General features: G+C 49.5%; 1 protein-coding gene across 3 annotated transcripts in view; it reads left to right on the top strand.

Annotated features, from left to right (window-relative positions):
- Szt2 (SZT2 subunit of KICSTOR complex) overlaps positions 1 to 25,065 on the top strand; it is a 50,478-nt gene that overhangs the window by 15,914 nt on the left and 9,499 nt on the right. The window contains exons 7-61 of one of the 3 annotated variants that reach the window (XM_076860605.2): positions 64 to 170; positions 3,192 to 3,402; positions 3,593 to 3,763; positions 4,199 to 4,433; positions 4,621 to 4,750; positions 5,485 to 5,627; positions 5,833 to 5,985; positions 6,125 to 6,239; positions 6,438 to 6,655; positions 6,737 to 6,952; positions 7,285 to 7,363; positions 7,738 to 7,832; positions 8,114 to 8,282; positions 8,457 to 8,571; positions 8,677 to 8,790; positions 8,989 to 9,159; positions 9,336 to 9,427; positions 9,675 to 9,798; positions 9,920 to 10,078; positions 10,169 to 10,373; positions 10,621 to 10,736; positions 10,861 to 11,107; positions 12,000 to 12,141; positions 12,264 to 12,356; positions 12,571 to 12,649; positions 12,758 to 13,051; positions 13,200 to 13,341; positions 13,492 to 13,599; positions 13,686 to 13,749; positions 13,972 to 14,157; positions 14,520 to 14,687; positions 14,766 to 14,853; positions 14,989 to 15,060; positions 15,216 to 15,417; positions 16,316 to 16,376; positions 17,134 to 17,263; positions 19,300 to 19,452; positions 19,534 to 19,636; positions 19,726 to 19,831; positions 19,919 to 20,030; positions 20,622 to 20,740; positions 20,851 to 21,015; positions 21,248 to 21,332; positions 21,490 to 21,654; positions 21,768 to 21,935; positions 22,303 to 22,436; positions 22,807 to 22,973; positions 23,103 to 23,200; positions 23,286 to 23,418; positions 23,602 to 23,732; positions 23,858 to 23,958; positions 24,030 to 24,206; positions 24,379 to 24,646; positions 24,749 to 24,828; positions 24,915 to 25,040. In XM_076860605.2, coding sequence (XP_076716720.2) covers positions 64 to 170; positions 3,192 to 3,402; positions 3,593 to 3,763; positions 4,199 to 4,433; positions 4,621 to 4,750; positions 5,485 to 5,627; positions 5,833 to 5,985; positions 6,125 to 6,239; positions 6,438 to 6,655; positions 6,737 to 6,952; positions 7,285 to 7,363; positions 7,738 to 7,832; positions 8,114 to 8,282; positions 8,457 to 8,571; positions 8,677 to 8,790; positions 8,989 to 9,159; positions 9,336 to 9,427; positions 9,675 to 9,798; positions 9,920 to 10,078; positions 10,169 to 10,373; positions 10,621 to 10,736; positions 10,861 to 11,107; positions 12,000 to 12,141; positions 12,264 to 12,356; positions 12,571 to 12,649; positions 12,758 to 13,051; positions 13,200 to 13,341; positions 13,492 to 13,599; positions 13,686 to 13,749; positions 13,972 to 14,157; positions 14,520 to 14,687; positions 14,766 to 14,853; positions 14,989 to 15,060; positions 15,216 to 15,417; positions 16,316 to 16,376; positions 17,134 to 17,263; positions 19,300 to 19,452; positions 19,534 to 19,636; positions 19,726 to 19,831; positions 19,919 to 20,030; positions 20,622 to 20,740; positions 20,851 to 21,015; positions 21,248 to 21,332; positions 21,490 to 21,654; positions 21,768 to 21,935; positions 22,303 to 22,436; positions 22,807 to 22,973; positions 23,103 to 23,200; positions 23,286 to 23,418; positions 23,602 to 23,732; positions 23,858 to 23,958; positions 24,030 to 24,206; positions 24,379 to 24,646; positions 24,749 to 24,828; positions 24,915 to 25,040 — 7,805 coding nt within the window. Of the gene's footprint in view, positions 1 to 63; positions 171 to 3,191; positions 3,403 to 3,592; positions 3,764 to 3,799; positions 4,116 to 4,198; positions 4,434 to 4,620; positions 4,751 to 5,484; positions 5,628 to 5,832; positions 5,986 to 6,124; positions 6,240 to 6,437; positions 6,656 to 6,736; positions 6,953 to 7,284; positions 7,364 to 7,737; positions 7,833 to 8,113; positions 8,283 to 8,456; positions 8,572 to 8,676; positions 8,791 to 8,988; positions 9,160 to 9,335; positions 9,428 to 9,674; positions 9,799 to 9,919; positions 10,079 to 10,168; positions 10,374 to 10,620; positions 10,737 to 10,860; positions 11,108 to 11,999; positions 12,142 to 12,263; positions 12,357 to 12,570; positions 12,650 to 12,757; positions 13,052 to 13,199; positions 13,342 to 13,491; positions 13,600 to 13,685; positions 13,750 to 13,971; positions 14,158 to 14,519; positions 14,688 to 14,765; positions 14,854 to 14,988; positions 15,061 to 15,215; positions 15,418 to 16,315; positions 16,416 to 17,133; positions 17,264 to 19,299; positions 19,453 to 19,533; positions 19,637 to 19,725; positions 19,832 to 19,918; positions 20,031 to 20,621; positions 20,741 to 20,850; positions 21,016 to 21,247; positions 21,333 to 21,489; positions 21,655 to 21,767; positions 21,936 to 22,302; positions 22,437 to 22,806; positions 22,974 to 23,102; positions 23,201 to 23,285; positions 23,419 to 23,601; positions 23,733 to 23,857; positions 23,959 to 24,029; positions 24,207 to 24,378; positions 24,647 to 24,748; positions 24,829 to 24,914; positions 25,041 to 25,065 lie in introns of those variants that run through there. The other 2 variants (XM_076860604.2, XM_076860606.2) reach the window with 2 other exon arrangements.

Below are 25,065 nucleotides of genomic sequence, written 5' to 3'. Positions count from 1 at the left end.
GGTGCCTCCTTGTTAGTTTGGTCTGGCCAGTGCTGCAGGTCTGAATCTTGTTTTCTGCCTCAGGTATTATTGTGATCACAGATGGGGTGACCAGCGTACCTGATGTTGCTGTCTGTGAGACACTACTGAACCAGCTTCGCAGTGGTACTGTGGCTTGTTCCTTTGTTCAGGTGAGCACTTTATAGGAAGGAGAAGGAGTTGGGTATCTCACAAAGTCAGGTGTGGATGGTTACTTTCTTATAGGTGAGATTTTTCAAATGAAGCTAATGACATAGTTGCCTTGGGGAGAAGCTAATGCCATAGTTGCCTTGGGGAGAACGTGTCATGTCTAGAGCAATGGAGGTAGCAATGGTGGAAGAGGATTCTCATTTTTGTCCCCTTTCTTTAGGATTTGGGAGACAGCATGTTAAATAAAAAGAATAGAAATTTCAAAATCTGAGTCAGTTTCAGCTCCACCTATCCCATTAGGTTAGTTATTATTATTTTGGTTTCAAGGGTTAAAAAACCAGCTCAAACTAGCTTAAGCAAAGGGGAAGGAAGGCATATACAGGGAACTACAGCTGATGGTAGACTAGAGAGGTAGACATAGCCAAGCATGGAAAGCTGGTTTGGCCATATTAAGAAGTAAAATGCATAGTTCTATGGGTGATGCAGATATACAGCAGGAAAATCACTAGTTGATTTACATTTTATAAAGGCCATTCTTGCTGCTGAGTCAAAGGCAGGAGTGGAGACAGAGAGACAATTAATTACAATGGTTAGTAAGAGGAGCAGGGCTTAAATTAGGGAATTTAGGGACAAGCAGTTTGAGAAAATAAAGAGACGGAGTTAATATGACTTAGGATTAGCAAGATACAAAGGGACAGGTGAGGGAGAAAGAGAAGTTAAAGGTTCTCCAAGTATCTGACTGGGTAGCATGCAGAGCAAATGGAAAGAGAAGCAGTTGGGGTGGAGTGGGGACAAGATGATAAATTTTGTGTATGTATATGTTTTGTTCAGGTTCATGTGTGTTGTGTTTGAGGTTCCTGTGATTGGTCACAATATAGTAGTTAAGAACATTGCCTTTGGAGTAAGGCATGCCAGTCTGAATTCTGGCTATATTTATTAGCTCTGTGACCTTGGACCCACTAGTTCACCTCTAGGTTGGATTCATTTATAAATGGAGATTATCAGAGTACCTACCTCCAATGGTGAGATCATACCTTTAAAGTACAGAGGAGAGTACCTAATTACATATGAAATGGCTGCAATTCATAGCAGTTAACAGTTGGATATGCAGACCCTGATACTCAAGAGACAGGGTAGATTAGAGAAGTCAAGAGATTTTGGAAGAAATGAGTAGTTAACATTGCAAGATGCAGAGAAAGATTAAGAGGGATGAGAAATGAAAAGTACCCTTTGGATGTAATAATTAGGTCACTGGGATCCTTTTCAGAATCATTTTAGTGAAGAGGCTGTGAGGGAAAGTTTTGCTGTGGATAGAAGAGAAGGAAGTAGAGATAAGTGTTGACACAAGAAATTTGGCTGTTCAGATCAAGTGGGGAACAAGAAAGAATGGTAGCCAGAGGAAAGCATAGGGAAGAAGGAGGGGTGTTTATTCTATTTTTTTTTTTTTTTTTTAAGTTAGAGACTTAGGCTTTGTTCTAAGGGGTCATAGTGAAGAAGAGTTTGATAAAAGGGAAAGAAAGAAGAAGCTGATGGAGTAAAGTCCTGAATTAACAGGTGGACATTGGCTCTAGTAACAGATTGAGGAATTCTTTCAGAGCAGACAAGTGTTATTTCTTTCTTTGAGCTAGAAGATAGAAGTGAAGATGTAGATAAATTCTACCAAAGGCCCCATTTCTCTCTGAAGTAAAAGATAATGATGATTGGGGCTGGGGATGTGGCTCAAGCAGTTGCGCGCTCACCTGGCGTGGTTGCGGCCCGGGTTCAATCCTCAGCACCACATACAAACAAAGATGTTGTGTCTGCGGAAAACTAAAATGTAAATAAAATATTAAAAAAAAAAAGATAATGATGAATACCATAAGGAAGGGAGGCCAATGTTGAGAAGATGATACAGGCTTAAGGACAACCCTGAATAAGTAGTTGGGTGGGATGTCATGTTTTGACACAGGACCAGCCTACACACCGTGTGATTTTCTCCATTTGCGCACCATTGATTTGACTGAGTATAGAGGTTGTGATTCTAGTTGGGGTTTTGAGGTAGGAGCAGAAAACTGTGAAGAAGGTCAGGGATTTGAGAACAATGTTTATGAAATTGCTTGAATTAAGGATCCAAGTGAGGCAGGGGTTGCATAGGAGGGTCAGGATAATGCTATTAGACTTGGAGAGAGCACACTGAAGGCCTGGAAGACCCAATGTGGTCAAAGAGCAGCAGGAAGAGGGCAGAAGGAAACTAAAGGGATAATCACGTGTCATGGATTATAGCAATTTAGAATTGCAAAGATGAATTGTTCCAAGTGAAGCCAAGCCCCAAGATGTAGCCAATGTGCAATAAAATAGAGATGAGGGTTAAGGAACAAAGCAGCCAGGGAACTAGAAGGATCATCTAGGCCAGATAGTGAATATTTAAGCCTAAAGGTGTTTGTCACAACTGTTGGGCTGTGCTGTGGTGGTGTGAAGGCTCTCGGATGGTAGTGTGAAAGCAACCAAAGACAATACAAAATGAATGGCATGGCTGAGTTCCAGTAAAACCTTATTGACAACAATAGGTGATGGGCTAGATCTGTCTGACCTCAGTGTGTGTGAGTTTGCCAATTTCTGATCTGTAGCCTTTGCATTGGCCTCAGAAAGCTTATTTGCAATGAAGACCTCAGGCTATACCCCAGATGTCCTGCATTTTAACAGTATCTCTGGGGCAGGGATTGGTGGGGGTTCTATATGCTCTGAAGCTTGAGAAACACTTTATTAGAGATACACACTGAAGTCTTTCAGGATGGTGACAGGAAACCAATGAACCAGTTGCTAAAATCTTTAGTGAAGAAAGAAAAGAGTATTTGATGTTGAGGAAGAAGGACAGAAGATGATGTAACCAAATGGTATGGGCTTTAGACAGAAGGACTCAAGGAAGGGCAGGCACAGAGGGGAATGGTGGCTTGCTTCTCCCCTAGTCCCAGCTCCCTCTCTTGCTATTCATCATCTCCAGTTCCTCTGGTGGATCAGGGACTCTACTTGTTCACTTTCTCCAGGTGGGAGGCGTTTACTCTTATGACTGCAGTTTTGGACATGTGCCCAATGTGGAATTGATGAAGTTCATTGCAATGGCAACATTTGGTTCCTACCTGTCCACTTGTCCTGAACCTGAGCCAGGCAACCTGGGTCTGACTGTCTACCACCGGGCATTCTTGCTCTACTCCTTCCTACGCAGTGGTGAAGCATTGAACCCTGAATATTACTGTGGTAAGAGGCAGGCTGGGAGAGATGGAAGGGGGAATATAGAATGGGCCCAGAGATTATGCCATCTAGGCTTTTGAAGAACTGGAAGTCTAACAGCTCTGGAGCTGTTCCCACAGTGATTTCCCTTCCCCTTGTGTACCTGTCCACTAATAGATCACCATTTTCTCTTTCCCCATCTTCACTGGGCCCCCAGGTTCTCAGCACCGCCTATTTAATGAGCACCTAGTCTCTGCAAGCAGCAATCCTGCCCTGGCCTTACGCCGGAAGAAGCATACTGAGAAGGAGGTACCAGCTGACTTGGTCAGCACTGTGTCTGTACGGCTTCGAGAGGGCTACAGTGTCCGAGAGGTCACATTGGCCAAAGGTGAGGTCATTAGGTCCTACTATAATTTCACAGATCTTTGAGAACTTTTGTGCAGGTAGACCTGTTGAACAGAGTGGAAGACACCCATATAACACCCCTGAAAGAGCATCACTATGAGAGACTCTGCTTGTCATTTGAGAGTTGCCTTCAGGGTTCACTTCTCCCAGCAAGAAATTCCCAACTCCATCTCCTTTTGCACAAGGTGAACCAGCTGAGACAAGTGTAGTGCCCTGAACTTGGTTTTATTTTCAAATTACTCCTGCAAACTTCTTTTTGAGTCAGTTGACAGTCTCTGGGCCTGAAACCTATGGAACTGTGCTTGGAACCTTTGGCCAGGCTAGAGTTCCATGAGGTAGGTGAGGTTTCAGATAGGAATCTCTCTAGGCCTGGAGTCCTAAGCCTTCTTCACCTAACTGGCCTTCTGCTCCCCTGAAGGAGGCTCCCAATTGGAAGTGAAGCTGGTGTTGCTTTGGAAACACAACATGCGCATTGAGTATGTGGCTATGGCACCCTGGCCCCTAGAGCCTGAGGGTCCTCGAGCAACACGGGTGGAGGTGACAATGGAAGGTGGCTATGACATTTTGCATGATGTGTCCTGTGCACTAAGGCAACCCATTCGTTCCTTATATCGTACCCATGTTATCCGCCGTTTCTGGAACACACTGCAGAGGTAAGCGAGGTCACCATTTGGTGAATAATGCCCTATTTGTTGTATGGAGGGATGGGTTTGTGAAACTGGGAGTGGGGGAGGGTCATCCTGAGCACCAGGCTGTGTCTTTGGTCCTGTCTCCTTGGGGTTCCCCTCAACTGCACCTAGCAGAGTCAGCTGTGGCTCAGGCTTGACCCTTATTTGACAGCATTAACCAGACTGACCAGATGTTAGCCCATCTTCAGTCCTTTTCCTCAGTGCCAGAGCACTTCACACTTCCAGACAGCACCAAGAGTGGAGTGCCACTCTTCTACATCCCTCCAGGCTCCACCACCCCGGTGAGTAGCTCTGATGCTTGGTAGCCCCTTTTCTGTTCACCTGGGTAGGGATCAGCACAGTATCTGGATCCCAGACCAACTTCTGTTCCTTCTCTTTCAAGGAACAGAAACTAGAAGCTTCACCTTTGACCTTGAAAGCATCTCTTTTCCATCTTCTAAGGCCCTGGGGAGGGGGAGAGAAGGATCCAAAAGGTCCTTAACAGATCATGGGTGTCTGACATCTTGTAGAATGTTCAGGTGGTGGTCCCTCAGCAGACTGTGCACTCCCTCACCCCAACCTCCCCAGCCACCTTCACCTGTTCCCAACCATCACCAACCACTGTGAACTGTGTACTTTCTGAATGCCACAGCTTCCTTTGTCCTGTGCTGTCTTCGCACTCGGTGAAGACATGGCTGGCAGCCTCGCGCTGATTGGCACATGGCTTACGTGGGTGTGCAGCAGCGTCATCACCAGGTGTTGTCATCACTCAGTTTTTCTTTAAAAGTCAGTGACATAAGCTGGGCAGGTTTCATCTTCCTGCTGAATTCATCTTTAAGGAAAGGCTACACAGTTTGTCTCTGGCTCAGTCATACTAATCTAGCCTTCAGATTGGAAGCTGTTTTTCCTCAATCCCAAGTTAGGCTACAGCCCTTAGCCTTAACCTACTTCTTTGACCCCTTGAACTGAGTTTGCCTTGGCTCTGTTTGCTGGTTGTCCACAGATGCTCCCATAGGGCTATCTCTTCTGTCCCCAGGTGCTCTCCCTTCAGCACAGTGGTTCTGACTCATCTCATGCCCAGTTTGCTGCCTATTGGAAGCCAGTGTTGTCTATGGATGCTAATTCATGGCAGCGTTGGCTGCACATGCATCGCCTGGTGCTCATCCTAGAGCATGACACGTGCGTATCTTCAGGGCTAGGGCCATAGTTTGGGTGGAGGAGCAGGGGTAAGAGGATAGGGAGTGATGGGAAGGGTACCAGCTGTGTCCATGTCTTCCTGTTTATCAGCCCTGATAATCTCAGACCTAGGGCAGGAAGTAGTCTACTCTTCCCCCCCCAAGATTGGGGCTGGGAGGTCTGATTGCGTTCAACACCTTCTTCCTAGACCAATCCCCAAGCACTTGCATACCCCAGGCAGCAATGGACGCTACAGTACTATCCAGTGCAGGATCTCACACTCCTCCCTGACCTCTTTGCTTCGGGACTGGAGCAGCTTTGTGCTGGTCGAGGGTTATTCTTATGTCAAGTTGCTCTCCAGGTGGGCAAAGTGACATCTCCTCACTTTTTCCCCATCACCTTATTCCATTTCTCCTCTAATGCCAGGCCTCAACCCTACCTCCTCCTAAACCCATCTACTTCCAGCCTAGGGCTGCTCACTTTCTCCCATTTCTCCCCAGTGCCCCAGACCAGCCCCCCTCCTCCTTCTACATGGTCCGCATCATTTCCAAGGCCCCATGCATGGTTCTTCGCCTGGGTTTTCCCATTGGCACTCCAGCACAGGCCCGGCACAAGGTAAACTGGGCCCTTACTCCCAGACCAAGGAGTCTTCGGGTGTAGATGAGCTCCATTTCCTGTGCCCCCACAGGGCCAATTTTAGTAGGGAGAAGTGATTCCCAGACCAAGTAAGGCTTGAAGAGACAGTTTTCTTACCTTGTCTGTGGGCCCCTTTTCTCAGACTTCTGGAGAAACTTGACTACATTTTCCTTGCAGATTGTGTCAGATTTGAGGGAAGAGATCCTACGCCTTCGTTTCCCCCACCGGGTGCAAAGCAAGGAGCCAACACCCAAGGTGAAACGAAAAGGGCTGGGTGGCACTGGTGTGGGCAGCTCTCCCTCTAAGTCACCCCCAATGCTAGGGCCACAGCAGGCCTTGTCTGACCGGCCCTGCCTTGTGGTCCTCCATAAACCACTGGACAAGCTCCTCATCAGGTTAGTATAGAGGATGGGGAAGGGTCCCGGAACATGAGGGAAGGGTAGTAGAGATCAACTGAGGAATTGCCCATTTCCCAGGTATGAGAAGCTACCCCTGGACTACCGGGCACCCTTCCTGCTGACACTGGAGCCACCAGGGCCACTGCCCTTAGTCTCAGGCCGTTCAGCCTCGTCTAGCCTAGCATCACTGTCTCGCTACCTCTACCATCAACGCTGGCTCTGGAGTGTCCCGTCAGGCCTGGCTCCTGCACTACCACTCAGTGCCATCGCCCAGCTCCTATCCATCCTCACTGAGTATGTCACTGGAGCCTGCCAGGCTACTGGGGCAGGAGTAGAGCAAGAGTGGACTTTGAGTTTGAACACTGGCAGAAAGCCTAAGCCACTTTCTATCACTACATTCCAATATCAAGCATAGAGCACGCTGCTACCTAACCTTGCGCTTTCCCCCTACTATGCTTATTTTGGCCTCTGATCCTAATTGAACCTATTGCACCCTAAGAGACCGTTAGTCTGAACAGAGCATCTAGTGGACTAGGCTGTCACGATGGCTACTGGGAGATGGATGTGTTGGGGCACTACACCGAGTATCTCCTTTCTCATCTTCTTCCATCTTTATGGGGCTTTAGAGTTCGACTCTCTGAAGGGTTCCATTTTGCCTGCAGTGCGGAAGGAATCATCAATATGGTTCTGGAACTTCCAATTCAGGTGTGTGCTATCCCTCATGACATTCACCTCAGGATCCATCATAATAATCTCAGGGACATTTGCCTCTGAGCTGGGTGGGGACCGCTATAAACCTTGCCTCGTAGGGACCATATGATATGGTCAGAGGACCAAGGTCTGAGGCCAGAGTCATAGAAATAATGAGGAGTGGTGAAGGTATTGAAAATTTGAGGGCCAGAGCTAGGCTAGACCAGGTCTTCACACCAGCTAGGATTTTTCTAGGGTCTTCTATTTTTGTTGTTGTTGTTGTTGTTGTTGTGCTGGGGACTGAACTCAGGGCCTTCTGTATGCAAAGGTAAGCACTCTACCAACTGAGCTATGTTCCCAGCCCTCTAGGATCTCCTATTTACCCACAGAATGAACCACCCGGGCAAGCTGCAGCTGAAGAGAAGCACACATGTGTCATCCAGTACATCCTCTTCCCCCCCCACTCCACCTCCACCAAAGACAGGTGAGATTTAGCCCTGCCTGGAAGTCATCTCTGCAGAGTGCCCTCTCTCCTCACTGTCCCCTAAACATCTGGCTCACATATCCTGGGATGTTCATCTCAAGTTGAGGCAGGGGGATGTTATATTTTGATGTTTCATCAGGCAGACATGGTCTATAGAGGCCACGTGCAACTTGTGGCTATCCTATGCCTGCCTCCTTCCTCTCCTCCATGGGCTCGCTCCCTGCCACAAGGCTGTGTGTTAGATCCCTTTTCCCTCTTTCTTAGAGCACTCTCTCCTTTAGCTTCTCAACAGATGACGACAATGATGTGGAGGTGGAGGCCTTAGAGGGGGACTCAGAGCTTAATCTGGTCACTGAGGTATGGGTGGAGCCACAATATGGGCGAGTGGGACCTGGCCCTGAAAGCTGGAAGCACCTGCAGAACTTGACATACTCTGAGATCCCTCAAGCTGTGAGTGTCCCGAGACCCATACCCTGATCTTTCACCAGGTTGGATCTCCTTTGGATGCAGTAGCCCCTGGGCTTCTTGGGGCCTCAGAATGTCTGTGACTGTTTAGGCTTCATTGAGAACCAGAGGCTAGGGTTATGAGGGATTACTCCTATCCTCTGATGTTTTCTTCCCTAGCTGCACCCACGGGATGCTGCCTGCATAGGCTCCATGCTGAGCTTTGAATATCTGATACAGCTCTGCCAGAGCAAGGAATGGGGTCCTTTGCCCCCAGAGCCACGGGTCTCTGATGGTTAGTGGGGAAGGCAGCCCCTGGGTGGAACAGGGGAATGAGTAGGGAGAAAGCAAGTAATCTGGGTCTCACTGTTGTATCCTATCATCCTTCCCCCCCTCCTAGGACTGGACCAGGGAGGAGACACCTGTGTCCATGAGATCCCTTTCCATTTTGACCTAATGGGATTGCTGCCACAGTGCCAGCAGTTGCAGATGTTTTTCCTTTTGCTTTCCAGAGGTGGGTGAATTTGGTACCTATTTACCCCTCTCCTAAGGGGCCAGCATGCTGGGCATATTAGAGATCAGATGAGTAGAGGAGCAAATGAGTGATGGGGCAGGAGGAAGCCGCAGCCAAAGGGTTTTGCTGGCCAGGGTGGAGCTGGGGACACTGGATAGCAGGAAGCTCTGGGTGCTGAGCAGAGTGTGTGTCGGGCAGAGCCAGAGGGTGTTCCTCTCGCCGAGGGGCCCTGTCCTGCCAACGACACGGTGCTGTGCCTGCTGCACAGCTGCCTGGGGCAGGAGCTGAGTGACCGGGAGATCCCACTGACCCCTGCTGACCAGGCTGCCTTCTTGAGTGAGGTACTGCGGCGGAGCTGTCATGATCCAGGTGAGCTCCCCACCTTTTTTCTAATACTAGAATCCAGCCCAGCCCTTTCTCCCACTCCCACAGGGCAGTTTCTGTCTGAGCTCTGGACTCCCTCCTCGCCATCCTCCCCATCTCTTCAACTTAGAGCCACCTTTCTGGGGCTCTACCCTCTTCCACCATCTCTACGCCTATTGTAGGTACAGAGGGGCCACCAATGGGAAGCCATGGGATCCTAAAGGATCAAGTCAGCAGCACCCTGGCCACTGGAGACTCAGCTCTTCCTGCCCTGGTCAGCATTGAGTCTTCTCCCTAAGCCCTTACTGACTTCCTTCCATCACTATACATCCATGTATAGTGATGCCAGATTTCCATCACCCTAATTCCATATACCTTCTGCCACAGACTGAACACTGTCATTTCCATTTGTTCTGAATCTTATACACTATACCTAAGATGAGTCAGCTCAAGGTGAAGGAAGGAACAGGGCTTAGATGTTCCCTTGTAGATTGCTCTAATTTTTTGTTTCTCTCTTACAGGGTATAGGTTTTCCTGAAACTCTCAGGCCTCTCATCTCTGCCCAGCCTCCTCAGTGGCGCTGCTATGCCAGGCTGGTGACCCCCCAGCATGTGTTCCTAACTTTTCTCCCCGCTACCTTCACAGGTACTGACTACTGGCTTCACTAACACTCCCCACCATAAATACACATAGTATATATAAACCCCTGCACTCCCTCACCAGAACACCAAACAACTCTGATTTGTATCCATCTTTTCCTCTTCAGATGTTCAGCGTCTGACTGCCTATGGCCTGGAAGGACCTTCTCAAGAAGAAACAAAGCTTGGGGATTGGAGTGGAACCCCTAGTCCACGAGATCTAGGAGGAACTGGGGTTAAGGCTACCAAGTCCCAAGTCCCTATCCTCAGCATAACCCTAGCTGATGGTAAGGTTGTTGACTCTGATGTCAGTTAGATAGGAGTGGGGTGAGACACAAATAAAGGGCTTAAACACCATGGGACATCTTTCCCCACAGACAGTGCCCAGGATCAAGGAGAGCTGAGCCCTCCCTTCCGCCGGGACTTACAGACTTATGCTGGGCGTCAGATTTCCCAGACAGAGGGTGCAGAGGGGCCCCGGACCCGGTGTCCTGTCTATATCTATAGCTGTTCCCTGGAAGCATTGAGGGAGCAAATGGTTGGCATGCAGCCCCCTCAGGCGCCCCGAGACCTTGTCTTCCGGTGAGTGCTCTTGATGTTCATCTGTGTCCTCCTCCTACAAAGGTTTCGGTGTACACTCATGGGTATGGATAAACAGATTGATGGTCAGTGAAAGGAACTCAGCTTCTGGCTTCCCTCAGCAGGTTCATCAACTGAGTGAATACATTTAGTAAGAGTGTAGATATAAGAGACTGGATATCCACTGACTAATGAATCCAAGGTATCATATAGGGAAATTAACCAAACTCTGTTGTCCCTCCATTCCTAGGACTCAGTTTCTCGACCACCCCTCTGCATCCTCAGTCTGGATGGAGCCCAGGTACAAAGAGGCAGCTACCCATTGTGCCTTGTTGCAGGAGCATGCACAGCGGTGCTATGTCCGTGGTAAGCAGGAAGGCCACGTGAGGGAAGAGTGGAGCTCCGTGAGTGGAGATACAGACATTACAGGGGTGGGACCTGGAGAGACCATTCCAGAGCTGACCCCCGTGGCCTTTTCCACTTTCATTAGGGCTATTCCGGAGCTTGCAGCAATCACAGAACGTGACTTGCCAGGATTTGCTGACAGCAGTGGATGCCTGTGAGGAACTCCTGCAAGAAGTAGACATCACCCCATTTTTGCTTGCTCTGTGTGGCCACACTTGTGGTTTACCTCATGCACCCCCAAGCCCTGGTCCTCTAAGCCCAGGGCTTTTCAGCAGCAGCATTGAGGAGGGTCCAGAGCCTCGGGAACGAGCTATCCTAGCTTCTGAATCCAGGTTAGGATTATTCTTGAATGATGTTAGAGAAAGTGGGGGAACAAACCAAGACTCTAAAAACAAGAACTTTCTGATCCAGGAGTGGGCACAGGGAAGCATCAGTATTTTGTTGCTGGCTTCCTTTTTCCTATGCAGACAGCTTTTTCCCCTGTGGTCCTGGAAACATGCTCCCTCTCAGACACTCCCCATTTCTCCTGCTGTAGTATGGTCTGATGAGCCAGGTTAGGGCCAGGGAGTTCCCAGTTGCCAAATTGGAGACTTGTTCTGAGGACCTCCATATAATAGTAACAGTCTTCCCAACTAATCTCTTTGTCATGGGGACCAAAACTGTATTTTGCTCACTGCTGAGTCCCCAGCTAACTTTAGACCTTTGCAGGCCCCTACTGAAGAGAGGCTGGAGGAAAGAAGAAAGATCACAGGCAGATAGCTCTGTATTAGTCTCTGCAGTGTATTGCCCATGGGGAAAAATGAACTCAAGTGGTGGGTATATGGAGGACTCCTAGTTGAAACTCTAGCCCAGGGCCCTCTGGAGCTCTAGATCCCCTGCTTTTCATGCCCCCCAAATGTACTTATTTTTTTCCCATCAAACCTCACTTCTCCACCTGTTTTCTCCATTCACGGGGAACAATACCACTCTCCACCAAGTGATATGAGTCAGAAAACTGGGATCACCCTCACTCTACTTCACAGAAATAGTCTGGCCCTTAAGAAATGTGGAGGTTAGAGCCCAAATAGGTGGGTTGGTTCTCCTTGGCCTCTGTCACTGCCCAGACCATTGGGTTAATACTATGTAGACAAGAGACAGGTGTGTGCTGCTCCTCACTTGGGAAGCAGGTACCTCTAGCACTTGGTGGTTTTTGATACTGGTGTTCTCCCCACCCCCACCTCTCAGCATAGAGACTGAGGACCTAAGTGAACCCGAGTTTCAGAGCACCCGTGTCCCTGGCAATCCAGACCCTGGCCCAGAGATCTCTCTGACAGATGTCTGCCAGCTCAGAGGAGAGGCACACGATGCCCTTCATGGCCTCATCCAGGTAGGGAGCTTGGATGAGGGCAGAAGAGGGGTAGAGTCCTTGTGCACTGTCCTATTCTGGTGGAGGGGTAGTACCTTCAAGGATCAGTTGACATCATAACCCACTTCTAAACCCTACAACAGGAGAAATTCCTGGAAATTAGTCGCCTCCACTTCCGCACTGTGCCCTCCAATCCCCACTACTTCTTCTATTGCCCTCCATCCAGCAGACGAGAAGTGAGTGCCTTTATCCTTCCCTCCTTTGTGTCCCAAACCCAGAGCCCTAGTTATCCCACTTGGCCTGCCTAGATCCTCTTGAATCTTACTTCCTTGTGACCCAATGTAGTTCTTGGCCTGCTTAGATCAAATTTTGTTTTGTTTGGGTTTTTTATTTGTTTGGTTGATTTTGGTTTTGGTATTTTTGGTTTTATTTTGTTTCTATTTTGCCCAGGATGATGGTCCTCGGGACACAGTAGATAGAAAAGTCAGTGATCTGGAGTTTTCAGAAGCTGAACTTGTGGGAGAAGAAGGTATGTGATGTGAGCAAGTGGGTTGAGGTGGAGGAGGTTGCTTCAAGCCAGGATTGGGAGGCCTCCACTGCCAGTCTAGCTTGTTGACCATATGACATGCACCATTAGGTGACACATCTGCCTGCTGTGTGGTCACTGAGAGTGATCCAGAGCTGGAGGTCGAATACCGTGAGAGCCGTGAACCAGACCTGGGGCCTGCTGGTTTAGACTCTGCCTCACTGTCAGATGCAGACACTGTGAACCCTGATGAAGACTCCTTCAGTATCTTGGGGGGTGACTCACCCATTGGGCCTGAGAGCCTTGTGCATGACCTGCCACCCCTCTTCTTGCATCTCACATGTTCTGTGCGGCTTCGTGGACAGCACAGCTCAGTACCTGTGTGCAGCCTGCCTACTTGTCTGGGTGAGTTCGGAGGAGCCTGGGGAAGACCAGGGTTGCCTGCCTGTGTGTGGGTGGAGGAAAGCCTAGGAATATGACTCATTCGCATGTAGAACTTGAATCTATGCTTTTCTCAGGGACCCCAGCAATCCCGGCTTTCCTCCTCTCCCAGGCCAGGTACTTGCCAGTTTGGAGGGCCCCCCGATTAGAGGCCGAGTTCCCCTGAGGGACCTCAGTGTCACCCTGGATGTCTTCGTGCTGACCTTGCCCCTGGAAGTGGAGCTTCCCCCAGCCTCGGACCCTCAGCACCACAGGTGTGGTGGCAGCAAGCTTGGTGGAGGGTCTGGGACTTTTGTGGGAATAGGGGCACCATTAAAGGAATATAAGGGAATGTGGGAACTAAGGAGACTTTGAGGAGGTCCCGGGGGATAGTGTCTCCTGACCTTTGTTTCTACCCTGTTTAGATCAACATCTGAGAGCAGTGCTTCATTCCCACGGTCCCCAGGGCAGCCATCATCTTTAAGGTCAGATGATGGCCTGGGACCCCCACTACCACCCCCAGAAGAAGAGAGGTATATACTTATCTCCCTCTTACAGTTCATCACTCCCCCTCAGTTTCATTCCTGGAAACCAGTATCTGAATCTTCCTTCCACTTAGGCACCAAGGACTGTCCAGTTTGGCCACACCCCACAGACTGGCTATTGAGACCACCATGAGTGAGGTGAGGGCCTTCTCTCCCCCAGTGCAAGCAATAGCTTCCAGTGCTCTGATAACCATTCTATCGTATACATGAGAAAAGTACCCCCCTTTATTCTGGGATTAAAGTGAGGCTTTTCTCAGTCTGAGCCAGAGTATCATCTAGTATTTTCTAGTCTGGGAGTGAGGTAATGCTCCAGTAATCAAGAAAGATGCCCTTTACCACTTCCTACGTTGTTCTTCCTAGATCCGCTGGTTGTTAGAAGATGAGATGGTGGGGGCACTCCGAAGAGGGGGCATCCCCCAGAGCCCTGCCCTGCACCGAGTAGCTGCCCACATCCATAGCTCTCCTGGACGCTCCACCTGCCTTCGCCAAACTCTGCCACTGAGTTTTGTGTTTGGGCCAGAGCGTTCCCTCACGCAATTCAAGGAGGTAATCTGCTCTCAGAACACTCCAAGGTCCCTTGGGCACCCCTCCTTGGACCTTCTAGCACAGGACTAGAAGGCCCAAAGTTTAGTCCATGGAATTATCCTTCTTGAATATCTCCTCACAATATTGTCTGCTCTTCACCCCTATGCCTAAAAGCCCAACTCAGTAGAACAAAACCCAGCCTCCAATCTTGTCACTGGGTCTGTTGAACCTTGGAAAGTCACCAAACCTTTTCTTACCTCAGCAATAGGGATGCTGGCATCTTCTTCACCAGGTAGCTGGGAGTATCTAGTGAGGAAGTGTAGTCACCTTATATAGAGAGGGCTACTCCTGCCTAAATTACAACCTTGGTCTCTGCTCCCCAGGAGTTCCGCCGCCTCCACCTCCCTGGCCATGCTCTCCTTGAGGACCCTGACAGTGGCTTCTTCTTTGTGGCAGCTGGCCAACAGCCAGGTGGGTCCCATGGGGAGACCCCTGCAGTGTCCTGGGCTTGGCACAGCAATGAGGACAGGACTGAAGGCATCGAAAGGGAGGTAAGTCTGACCTGGGGTAGAGGGAGGTGGTAGTGGGTATGTGGCACTGTACTTCAGTCTTGATATTCTGCCTTGCAGCCCCTGATCACCAGTCCCCAAGCCCCTGGCTCCCCAGAGGATTCTGAAGGCACCCCTCTTATCATTCTACCCAACCTGCCACAAGCAGGTAAGAGAGAATTTGGGAAGCAAAGTTTGGGGACCAGAACCAGAGACTTGAAGCTAACTTGCCCTGCTTTCATTTTTGGAGGGAAACCCTAGGCAGGACCAAAAGGAACTCCAGATATTTTCCTTCTCTATTCAGGGAGTCAACCTGGGCCCAGTCGTGGACTAAGCCTTATATCCAGTCAAGGTAGTGTGGACTCAGACCACCTAGGTAAGCAGGGGGCAGGGACAGAGGACTCTAAGCTGATGGCAGGGGGCATCAGAAGGGGCTCATTTGAAGAGGACCTTCAAGCCTGATGTTCTTGGAGGCCCAGACAAGTCAGGCTCAGTTCAGGATGGGAATAAACTTCAGCACATTTGATACAGGTTATGATGGTGGCAGTAGTGGCTCAGACAGTGAAGGTCCAAATGAGACCCTCAGTGAGAAGGCCCCCTTCACATTGCGGACTCCACCTGGGCAAGCATCTCTGCAGCCTTCACTCTCAGTCCTTCCTGGGCCCTGCCTGCCTGACTTCTGGCTCATTGTCCGAATACTACAGGATCGTGTGGAAGTGTATGCACATGCACAGTGAGTAGAAGCCAGGGCCTACACCCTGGCACTGCTACTAACCTCTTTTCCCTGTTCCCACACCTTTCTTCAGTGTTGTTAAAAATAAGACTTGGGGCCTGGGGATATAGCTCAGTTGGTAGAGTACTTGCCTTTCATGCAAGACGCCATGGGTTCAATCCCCAGCATCAGAAAAGAAAAAAAAAAAAAAAAGACTTGGGACTGAGAGCTTCAGAGGAATCTGGCTTCAATTCTAAGGTTAGAGCTTCAGATCTCTTCCCACATCTAGCAAAACACATAACTCTAGACTTTGTTAATGGAATTGGAAAGCTGATGGAAAATTTGGATTCTAGCTGAACATTAAAAACATCTACCATTCAGAGCAACTTCAGAGGTTGATATATAAAAATAAGGAATAATAGCTGATATTTAACGAGTACATAAAATACATACACACTATTCTAGCATTTTACATGGATCAACGCATTTAATCTGTATAAATAACCTTACTTAATCTTACCCTAATGATATGAAGAAACTCAAGCAAAAGAAATTAAATACTTGCCCAAGGTCACAGTAAATGCCAGAGCTAGAGTTCATGGGCATCTGCTTAAATACCACTCTGTTCCCTTGGGTGGGTTGACAGCAAGGAAGACCACCATTCTGACCAGGATTTGAGATTAAAGAAGTGATGGAAATCTTAACGTGGTGCCAATTGGCAAGGCAAGCAAGGAGCCTAAGCTCTTAGAGTTGCTCTAAGAATTCCATTTTTACCATTTCCCATTAGGTTTACTTCCCTTGTCCAATCCTTTCTCCTTTTTATGGTTTCCCTTGGTCATGACCTCCATGACCTACCCTCCTATTTTTAACAGTTAAAATCTCCTGCCAGTTCTGTGTTGGATTCATCCTTCCTTCCTAGGAGCCTGATCCGGGAGGATGGGGGACCTGGCACTGAGTGTCGCCACCTGCAGCAGCTCCTGGTGAGGCGAGTTGGGGAGATCTGCAGAGAGGTCAACCAGGTGAGCATAGCCAAAGGAAGGGCTCTCTTTGGACACTGAGGCATAGATCACAAGAGAAGGGAGTTTCTGGGAACTTGATTTTCAGAGGCTATTGCTCCACTGCAGACCCAAAAATAACTATTGGGTGTTTTCTTTGACCTCCCCTACAATTACTGGAATGCTATTACTTCCCCACCTCACTGCAAACTGGGGAGCTCTCCATCTCACCTCTTATAATAGTGGGTTACTCTCTCATTTCCTCCCAGTAACTCTGAAATGTTCCCTTTCCCTGCAGTGTGCTAGCATTAGGGATTTAATATGAAGCAGACAAGGGAAACCCTGATTCTGTGGAGCTTACGTACAGCAGGGAGGTAGACGTTGAATAACTAAATCACGTTATTTATTGACAACTGTGAAGAATTCTGCAAAGGAAAAGCAGAGATCAGGGATCTGATAAGCCAGAGTATTGGGGAAGGATTTTTAGAGAAAATAAGTGGTTTTTAAGTTGAGACCTGAAGGATATGATCAGATTCTGGCCAAGAGGAGGGACAAATGCTTCTCACTGGGTTTGCTCTCAGAGCCCTGAACTCTGTTACCATGGGACACCATTTCTGATTACAGGTGTTTTGACATCTGATCCCCAGTGATAGTGGTCATTCTCTCTGGCCTTTGATCAGCCCACCCAATATCCACTTATGAGGAATACTTCAGTTCTCTGACACCTTATTCCCTCTCCCAGAGATTGCTTCTTCAAGATCTTCATGACAGTCACGTGTGTAACTCTCTTCTGGTGGCCGAGAGTGAAGAAGATCTATGGCGCAGTGAGACCCCCTTCCACTCCCGTCAGCGGGCACCACTCCCCAGTGATGGTAGGATCCCACCTAGTAGCCCCCTCTCAAGGCAATACTGCTGTCCATTTTTCTATCCAGTACTTTGATGAGAAGCTGAGAACAGGTCCTCACTATTTTGACATTGGTGCCAAGTAATAGAGAGCAAGGATAGTAGGGAAAAAATTCCTGGATTTGGCTGCTTCTAGTTTGTCAGTGACATTCATGGAAGCAGTTTCAGTAGAGAGGAGGAATAGAAACCAGATGAAATGGAAAAGCACAAATAGACAGGTGGAGAATAACTACTCTACCAATTAGCTTGGCAGTAAGAGAAAGAGAAAATAGATGTGGCAGTAACAGAATGAAGATGGGGGCAAGGAAGGAACCTTGGTAAGATGGAACCTAAGGTAGATGCCAGATGTCGAGGCGCATGCTTGTAATCCCCATGGCCGGGAGGCTGAGGCAGAAGGAGTGCGAGCTTAAAGCCAGCCTCAGCAAAAACGAGGCCTCTAAATAAAATACAAAAAAGGGCTGAGAATGTGGCTCAGTAGTTGAATGCCCCTGAGTTCAATCCCCAGTACCACCCCCACCAAAAAAACAAAATAAGGTAGAGACTTGAGTATGTTCATGTTATATAGAGAAAGAACCAGTAAGGGGAAGAGAGGTTGAAGAATACAGGAAAAAAAAAGATTGAAGGGACACAATGCTATGACCTGTCTTCCGAAGGGCACACCTGCACCTGGCCATGTCTTGTTACCCAAAATGTTCATCTTTCCCCAGCAGGGGGATAGACAGTGATGAGGAGTCTGGGGGAATGAGAACAAGTTCCCAGGTGAGAAAAGACCAGAGGGGAGGAGCCTGAGGTCCCATTGAAGGATTGGCCACCAGACTGGCAGGCAGGACTCCTTTGGGATTCCTGGGATGTCTGGCATCTACTTGAGATGGTAATTCAAGTCTCAAAACTTCAGCTCCCTTTTCTTTTTCCAGATGACCTGTCATCCCAGTCCATAAAGGAAAAGCTAAATCATGTCATTCTTTTGCAGTCTTTCCTTAAAATCACACCACTTCTTACTTTTAACATTCTCAGCTGTTCTGTAGATGACTTGTGTGTGCTTGTATACTGGGGATTGAACCAGGGCCTCATGCATGCCAAGCAAGTGCTCTACTACTGAGCTACATCCCCAGTCCCATAGACAACTTTTCTAACATCAACAGGAGAGTTGCACCTCTCAGCACATCCTGATATGTTCCCCATATTAAAGCAGACTCCCCATAATTAGCAGACTCCCATGATTTTGAAGGCAATTTCTGCAAATTGAGAATGAGCCAGGACAACCATCACTCTAAGATGACTCCCAGTAACCTGGGATGTAAGACCAGTCAGAACCCAGACACAACTCTTCCTCATTTTAATCTCCATATTTTTTCCCTGAAACCCTTAGCAACCATCATTCTGTGCCAGAGTTTCTACACAGAAACTTTGAAGTCTCCTGGGTATCCTCTATGCTTCTGATACCTGACAGCAGCATCTTGGGAAACCAGATTGCCTCTTTGACCTCCTGAAAGATTTCTCATCAACACAGAAACCTGAAAAGGATCAAACAAAGCATTGGACTGTGGCCAGGGGCTCTTGGGTACCACTATACCACCCATTGGGATATCTGGCCTTCAAAGCACAGGACATTCACTCTGCAGCTGGTGTACATAGTCTTTTTATTTTAATGACGTTACTATTGCAAACCCCCTGTGAGAACAGTGGCTTATAGTGCCACTGACATGTTATGACAGGCCAGAATCCCTTGGCATTGTCTTCAGGATTGTCTCATACTGTACCTTTCTCCACACTGCTCCTTAGCTCCTTCTCTGAGTCTCCTTGAAAGTCTGTGTGCAATGATCTGTCTTCCTAAGGGCATGACTCTGCCTGGCCCTTCTTGTTACCCAAAGAATTCATCTTTCCCTGGGAATAGATGGTGATGAAGAATCTGGGAGAGTGGCAAGTCAGATAGTCCTCAGGTGAGCAGTCTGGAGGGCAGGGGGCTGAGTGCCCTGTTTCTTACCCATGTTCTCCCTCCCTTCAGATTATGCTGCTGATGAGAGCTGTGCACCCCGAGGGTACCTAGCAGCCACAATGCAGTTTGTCCCTGGACATTTCTCCTGTGACGTCGTATGGGGAACTATAATCCGAGTCCACTCACGCCTCAAGATGGGGCCCAGTATGGGGGTCTCTCGGGGTATGTGATTGATGTGAGGGGCAAGTGGGAAGCAGAGGATTTAGGGAAGATCCTCTTCCTGAGCTAGTGTTACTCTCCCAGCCATCCAGGCCCTGCGCTCTGTGCTTAATGCCTTCTCTGTGGTGAACCGGAAGAATATGTTTGTTTATCAGGAGCGAGCCACAAAAGCTGTGTACTATCTTCGGTATGTGGGCCCTGGAAAGATGGAGTAAAGCTTGAGTCAGGGATGGCATGAGAGGAGACATATCCAGAGACTTTGCCACTCTTTCCCAGGCTTCTGGAGACATCCTGCAGTGACCGGCCATGGGAAGGGGATGCTCTGCCGCCTTCCCTAGCTCTGTCCCGAAGCCAGGAGCCCATCTACTCTGAGGAATCCTCGGCACGTATTGTTCCCTCTCCCGATGCCCTGTTTTCCCTTTGTACTTTGCTCCCTGGATGTGGGTCTTGACCATATTTGTCCCTGTAGGGTCCTCGTTCTCCCCTGGATGTGGCTTCCAGCCGTAATTCAGATACTGCTCGCCCTGTGGGCCAAGTGGACAGACATATCCAGCTGCTAGTGCATGGTGTAGGGCAGGCAGGTAAGGACTATGGGGGGTTGGGGTGTGGCCCATGAGGTCCCCGAATCCTCAAATCCTCTGGAACTTCTCTTACAGCTTTCCCCTACTCTCCCCTGGAATCCTTCCTCAAGTTCCTATTATGCTCTGGGTTTTGCTCTAGCAAGAATAGAGTGGGAGAGGACAGACTCCAGTGACATTTAGGGGATTGGACTCAGCCAATTGAGATGCAGCTTGAGAAGAAAATCCTGGTAACTCTAGGATAGATGGTGGCTCCACCAGCCTAATGGCAGGAGCTAGCTAGGGTGAAGATGATTGGTTCATTTGGGGCTGTGTTGAGCCTGTGGGGTCCAGGTACTCTGTACCAGATCTCAGGATATGGCTATTTTGCACCCTCTCCTTTAATCTTTGTGATGCATCTGTGAGTTTGGTACTACTGCAATTCTTATTTATGGATGAGGGCCCTGAGGCTTTGAGGTACAACTCATGTGTCCACAGTCATAGTGAGTAGCTTGGCAGAATAGAACGTGGTGCCTCACAAGGGATCATTAGGGCTAGCGTTGGAGTAGCTGGATTCTCTCGCAGTGTCTCACCTTTCATCATGGCCATGTCAAGGTCCTGAGATCACAGATGAGCTAGTACGGGTTCTGCGGCGGCGCCTGGATGAGGCCACACTGGATGTCATCACAGTCATGCTCGTTCGAAACTGCAAACTGACACCTGCTGATGTGGAGGTCAGCTCCCTTCTGGCGTCCAACATCCTTCTCAAGTCCAGCTATAGGTGTTGGGGCAATCTAGGCTGGAAATTCTGCATTCAGCTCTGACTTCCTCTTCCACTCTGCAGTTCATCCAGCCCCCTGGAAGCCTCCCCTCAGAGGTATTGCATCTGGCCCTACCTGCCTCCTGCAGGTCGTGGCTTCCTGCTCTGGCATGGTACCTGCGCCAAAACCTGCTCATCTTTCTGCACTCTCCCAAATACACAGACAGCAACAGCCGGAACCACTTCCAAGTAAGATTGCCCTCACCTCTCACACTCATATGTACCTCTGCCCCCTGCACACCCTGACCATAAATGTTTTCTACAGATACCCCACTTGTACCTTTGCCTGTGGACCTGTGCACACCCAGCCCCGACTCACATTCATTATCTGCCTGTGTTTTCTTGTGCTCATATGTATACCTGTACCCACTTTCCTACTGTGGATGTCCTTCTTAGAGTTCTGTGGCTGTTCTCTCTCCAGCATCCACTCCCACCACAGGGTGGCCTCCCTGACTTGGACATCTACTTATATAACAAGCCTGGTGGACAGGGCACTGGGGGCAAAGGTACAGTACAGGGCACAGGCCTGTGGTGCTACCAGGTGTGGGAAAGCCATTGCCTGTCTTGTGGCTGAGAGGGCCTTTTGCTCCTTGCAGCTGAGGGGTCTTGGGAGGGGAGGTCTGCAATTACCAGATCTGAGCCTTCCTATGGATTTCTACCCAGGGGTCGCTTGCATCACTCTAGCCTTTGTGGATGAAGGAGGGGCCCCCATCTCATTGGCATCGTGGCCTCCCTCTTCCCCGGGGCCCCCAGACCTGTTGCGAGAAGAGGAATTTGAGCAACTAACTCAGGTCATTCGCTGCCCAGTCATGCTGGACAGTTCTTCAGGTGGGGAAGCTTAGTCAGAGCATGGGATGTTCAGTCAGTGCTGTGGAAGACAAGGGTGGTAAGTAGGGTAGGATCTAGGTGTACCCCCAGGTGATTCCAGTTCTTTCCTCCAGCTCAGGATGGGGCCCCAAGGCTTCGATTGGATGTTTGGGAAAAGGGGAACATTAGCATTGTGCAACTGGAAGAGAAGCTCCGGGGAGCAGCTCGCCAGGCCCTTGCTGATGCTGTCATGGAGCTGAGACTGCTGCCAGCTTCACTATGTACAGAGGATACACCCCCAGGTAAGCAGGTCAAGAGCCCCACCCCCATAGTCCAGAAAAAGTTGAAAATCCAGGCAGGACAGTTTGGCAGGTAACAGTGCAAAGGTAGGGTTCAGAGAAAGTATCACAGAGGCCCCATCAAAAATATGCATTCACAGTTGTCCATCACTTTGGCTGTATGTATCATCAAGGTGGAAGTGTATCCATGCATCTGGTCACCACCAGGGAGGGGTCTGTCCTCAGGAGCTCATATCACAAACACATGCAGCTGAAACATTATCAGTGTTTACTAATAGAGTAGATGGCAAGGCATACTGGTCTTGGGGCTGGCTTGTCTACAGTGGGGATTGATGACCAGTGATAGGAGTCTGTAATCTGGTGTCCACAGGAAGTCTCAGGAGCGGGTCATTGGAAACCAAGAGCCCTGCAGGCCGATCTAGCACCTTTCCCCCTGCCCCTGTCCCTGGGGAACCTGTGACTCCACCCAGCAAAGCTGGCCGGCGTAGCTTCTGGGACATGCTGGTAATGGGAACAAGTGGTGAAGTTGGCCTCTACCTTCTTGCCTCCTTTAGACTTTGCCACAGTTCTCTTTTGAAATAAGACTACTCTGTTCTTTGGATAGCAATTTATAGAACATGGCAAGTTCTCACTGATACAGACAGCCCAAAATTAATAAATGCTTTCACTTCAATTTTTCTTGTTGGGTCTCCACAATACCCTGATAAGTAGAAATTTTTCACATGAGAAAAATAAAGCTCAGGAAAGTTAAGTAACCTGCCCAGGGCTGCTTAGTTGGCCTCGAGAACCCAGGCTTCAAATTCCCTGAGCTCATTACTGTTCCACCCCCTTCCTCTTCCCAATAGCCCTTCCTCATTCACTGCATTTTCCCCAGAGTAAAACAGAAGGTGGGGATTTGGGTTCCCCAAAAACAACTGATGATATTGTTCTGGATCGACCGGAAGACACTAGAGGTAGGAGGCGTCATAAAACTGAGAGTGTTCGGACTCCAGGTGGAACTGAGCGAGCACCAGGCCCAGATTCTGGAGCCCAGAGACAACGGTACATATGTGTATGCTGAGGTGTTGTGTTTGTTACAGGAGGTGGTGTGAGGTCACGGATGGGCATTTGGTTTGTATAAATGTGTATCGTATGTGGAAGTAAAGTTCTTAACTCTTGCTCTGTCTTTAGACGCCGGACTGCACAGCTAGAGGAAGGTGAAGTGGGAACCCTTCACCCTGTGTTTGCTCATGTCATTCAGCACTGGATGGAGTTTATGGTTCAAATTGGTGAGACCCCAGCCCCTTTCCTATCCTTTGAACCCCTGGCCTATTCTATTATCCTGCAGTGTCATAGTTACATTCTGCCTTCCAGGTTGTGCCTCAGTGTCCAGAAACTCCACCCACATGGTGTCCCGATTCCTCCTTCCTTCCATTTTGTCTGAGTTCACCACTCTGGTTACCTCAATGGCTGGCGACACCAGTGTCCGTGTCTTTGAGCAGCATTTGTAAGTGGGATCTCGTGGAATTGAAGGGAATTTTCCCAGATGTCCCAAAAGCTGCACTTATGGGAAGCCAAACTCATAGAGGCTGAGCTTGGAAAGGTGGGAACTTGGCCCAGGGAGGTGAAAGCTGGGCCAGAGAATGGGGCATGGATGGTCTCCTTTCTGAGTACCCCTCCCCTCCAATAGGGGTTCAGAGCCTGACATCTTCAGTCCTTGTTCCCCTGGGCAACTGGGCCCAGCCCCCCGCCCAGCAGCTGAGCGACATCTGCTGCTTCTGGGAAGGAACTTCATGCAGTGGAGGAGACCAACCCAGCAGGGTGAGAGTGTGGCCAAGGGGAGGGTGGGCTTGGGTGACCTAAGTGTCTCTGACCCTGCAAGGGGCTGGGTGGGATCAAGGGTAATCTGCACACAGACCTCCATCATGCTCCTCCCCACCCTATAGCTGCCAAAGCTGTGCAGCGCTTTGAGCCAGGAGGAGACGGGAGCTCAGGGCGAAATGCTCCCCGACAGAGGCTCTTACTGCTGGAGGTTGTGGACAAAAAGGTAAATGTGGGGTCAAGGACTTGGGGGGGAATGATTCTGTGACCTCACTGACCTCAACCCCTAACCTACAGCTACAGCTACTGACCTACAACTGGGCTCCAGACCTGGGGGCAGCCTTGGGTCGTGCACTGGTTCGCCTTGTGCAGTGGCAAAATGCACGGGCCCATCTTATCTTCTGCCTACTCAGCCAAAAGCTTGGGCTCTTCCATCATTATGGCCAGTTGGACTTCCCTGTGCGAGATGAAAAGGTATTTGGTCTGGCTCCCCCTCTGGCTCTGGCTAGAAGCTAGTGAAATGATGCAGTAGGGAAGGGACAGATTAAAGGCGGAGGTAGCAGGGAAGGAATCATAGGAAACCCCGGAGTGAGAGAGGGTCTGGGGCAAATACCACAAGCCCATTGTGACCCTCCATCTCTCCCAGGAGCCAAACCCATTCCTGCTTCCAGCCATGGAAGTGGAGACCCTCATCCGGAGTGCTAGTCCCCCACTGAGCCGCGAGCAGGGCCGGCTGAGTGGGTCCTCTCGTGGAGGGGGTCCTCTTCCTCCGGACACATTCCCCTTCGACGAAGCTCTGAGGGACATCACGGCTACCCGCCCTAGCTCCACCCTTGGTCCTGTTCCCAGACCTCCTGATCCTGTCACCTACCATGGACAACAGTTCCTGGAGATCAAGATGTCAGAACGCAGGGGTGAGGGCCCTGAGCCAAGCAGTAGGGAGGGGAAATTTGTGGAGTCTGGGAGGGAGAGGGGTGACAGCTCCTGGGGCTACTACTAATGTCCCCTACACCCAGAGCTGGAGCGCCAGATGAAGATGGAGAACCTGTTTGTAACCTGGCAGCAGCGTTCTGCCCCAGCCAGCATGCCCATCAGTGTAAGTTACCCCATCCTGCATCCACCATGGGAATCCTGTGCCCTTCCCCATTCACTGCTCTATTGCTCACTGCCCCCTGTCCCCAGGCTGGGGAGCTGGAGACCCTAAAACAGTCATCCCGCCTTGTGCATTACTGTGCGACAGCTCTGCTCTTCGACCCAGCTGCATGGCTGCATGGACCCCCAGAGACGTCTGGGCCCCCTGAAGGACAGGTGATGCTTCAGACTCCAAAATTTC

Source organism: Callospermophilus lateralis, chromosome 7, assembly GCF_048772815.1.
Source record: "Callospermophilus lateralis isolate mCalLat2 chromosome 7, mCalLat2.hap1, whole genome shotgun sequence".
NCBI lineage: Eukaryota > Metazoa > Chordata > Mammalia > Rodentia > Sciuridae > Callospermophilus > Callospermophilus lateralis.
The sequence above is the reverse complement of the archived record's forward strand: the minus strand, read 5'-3'. Positions and strand labels throughout refer to the sequence as shown.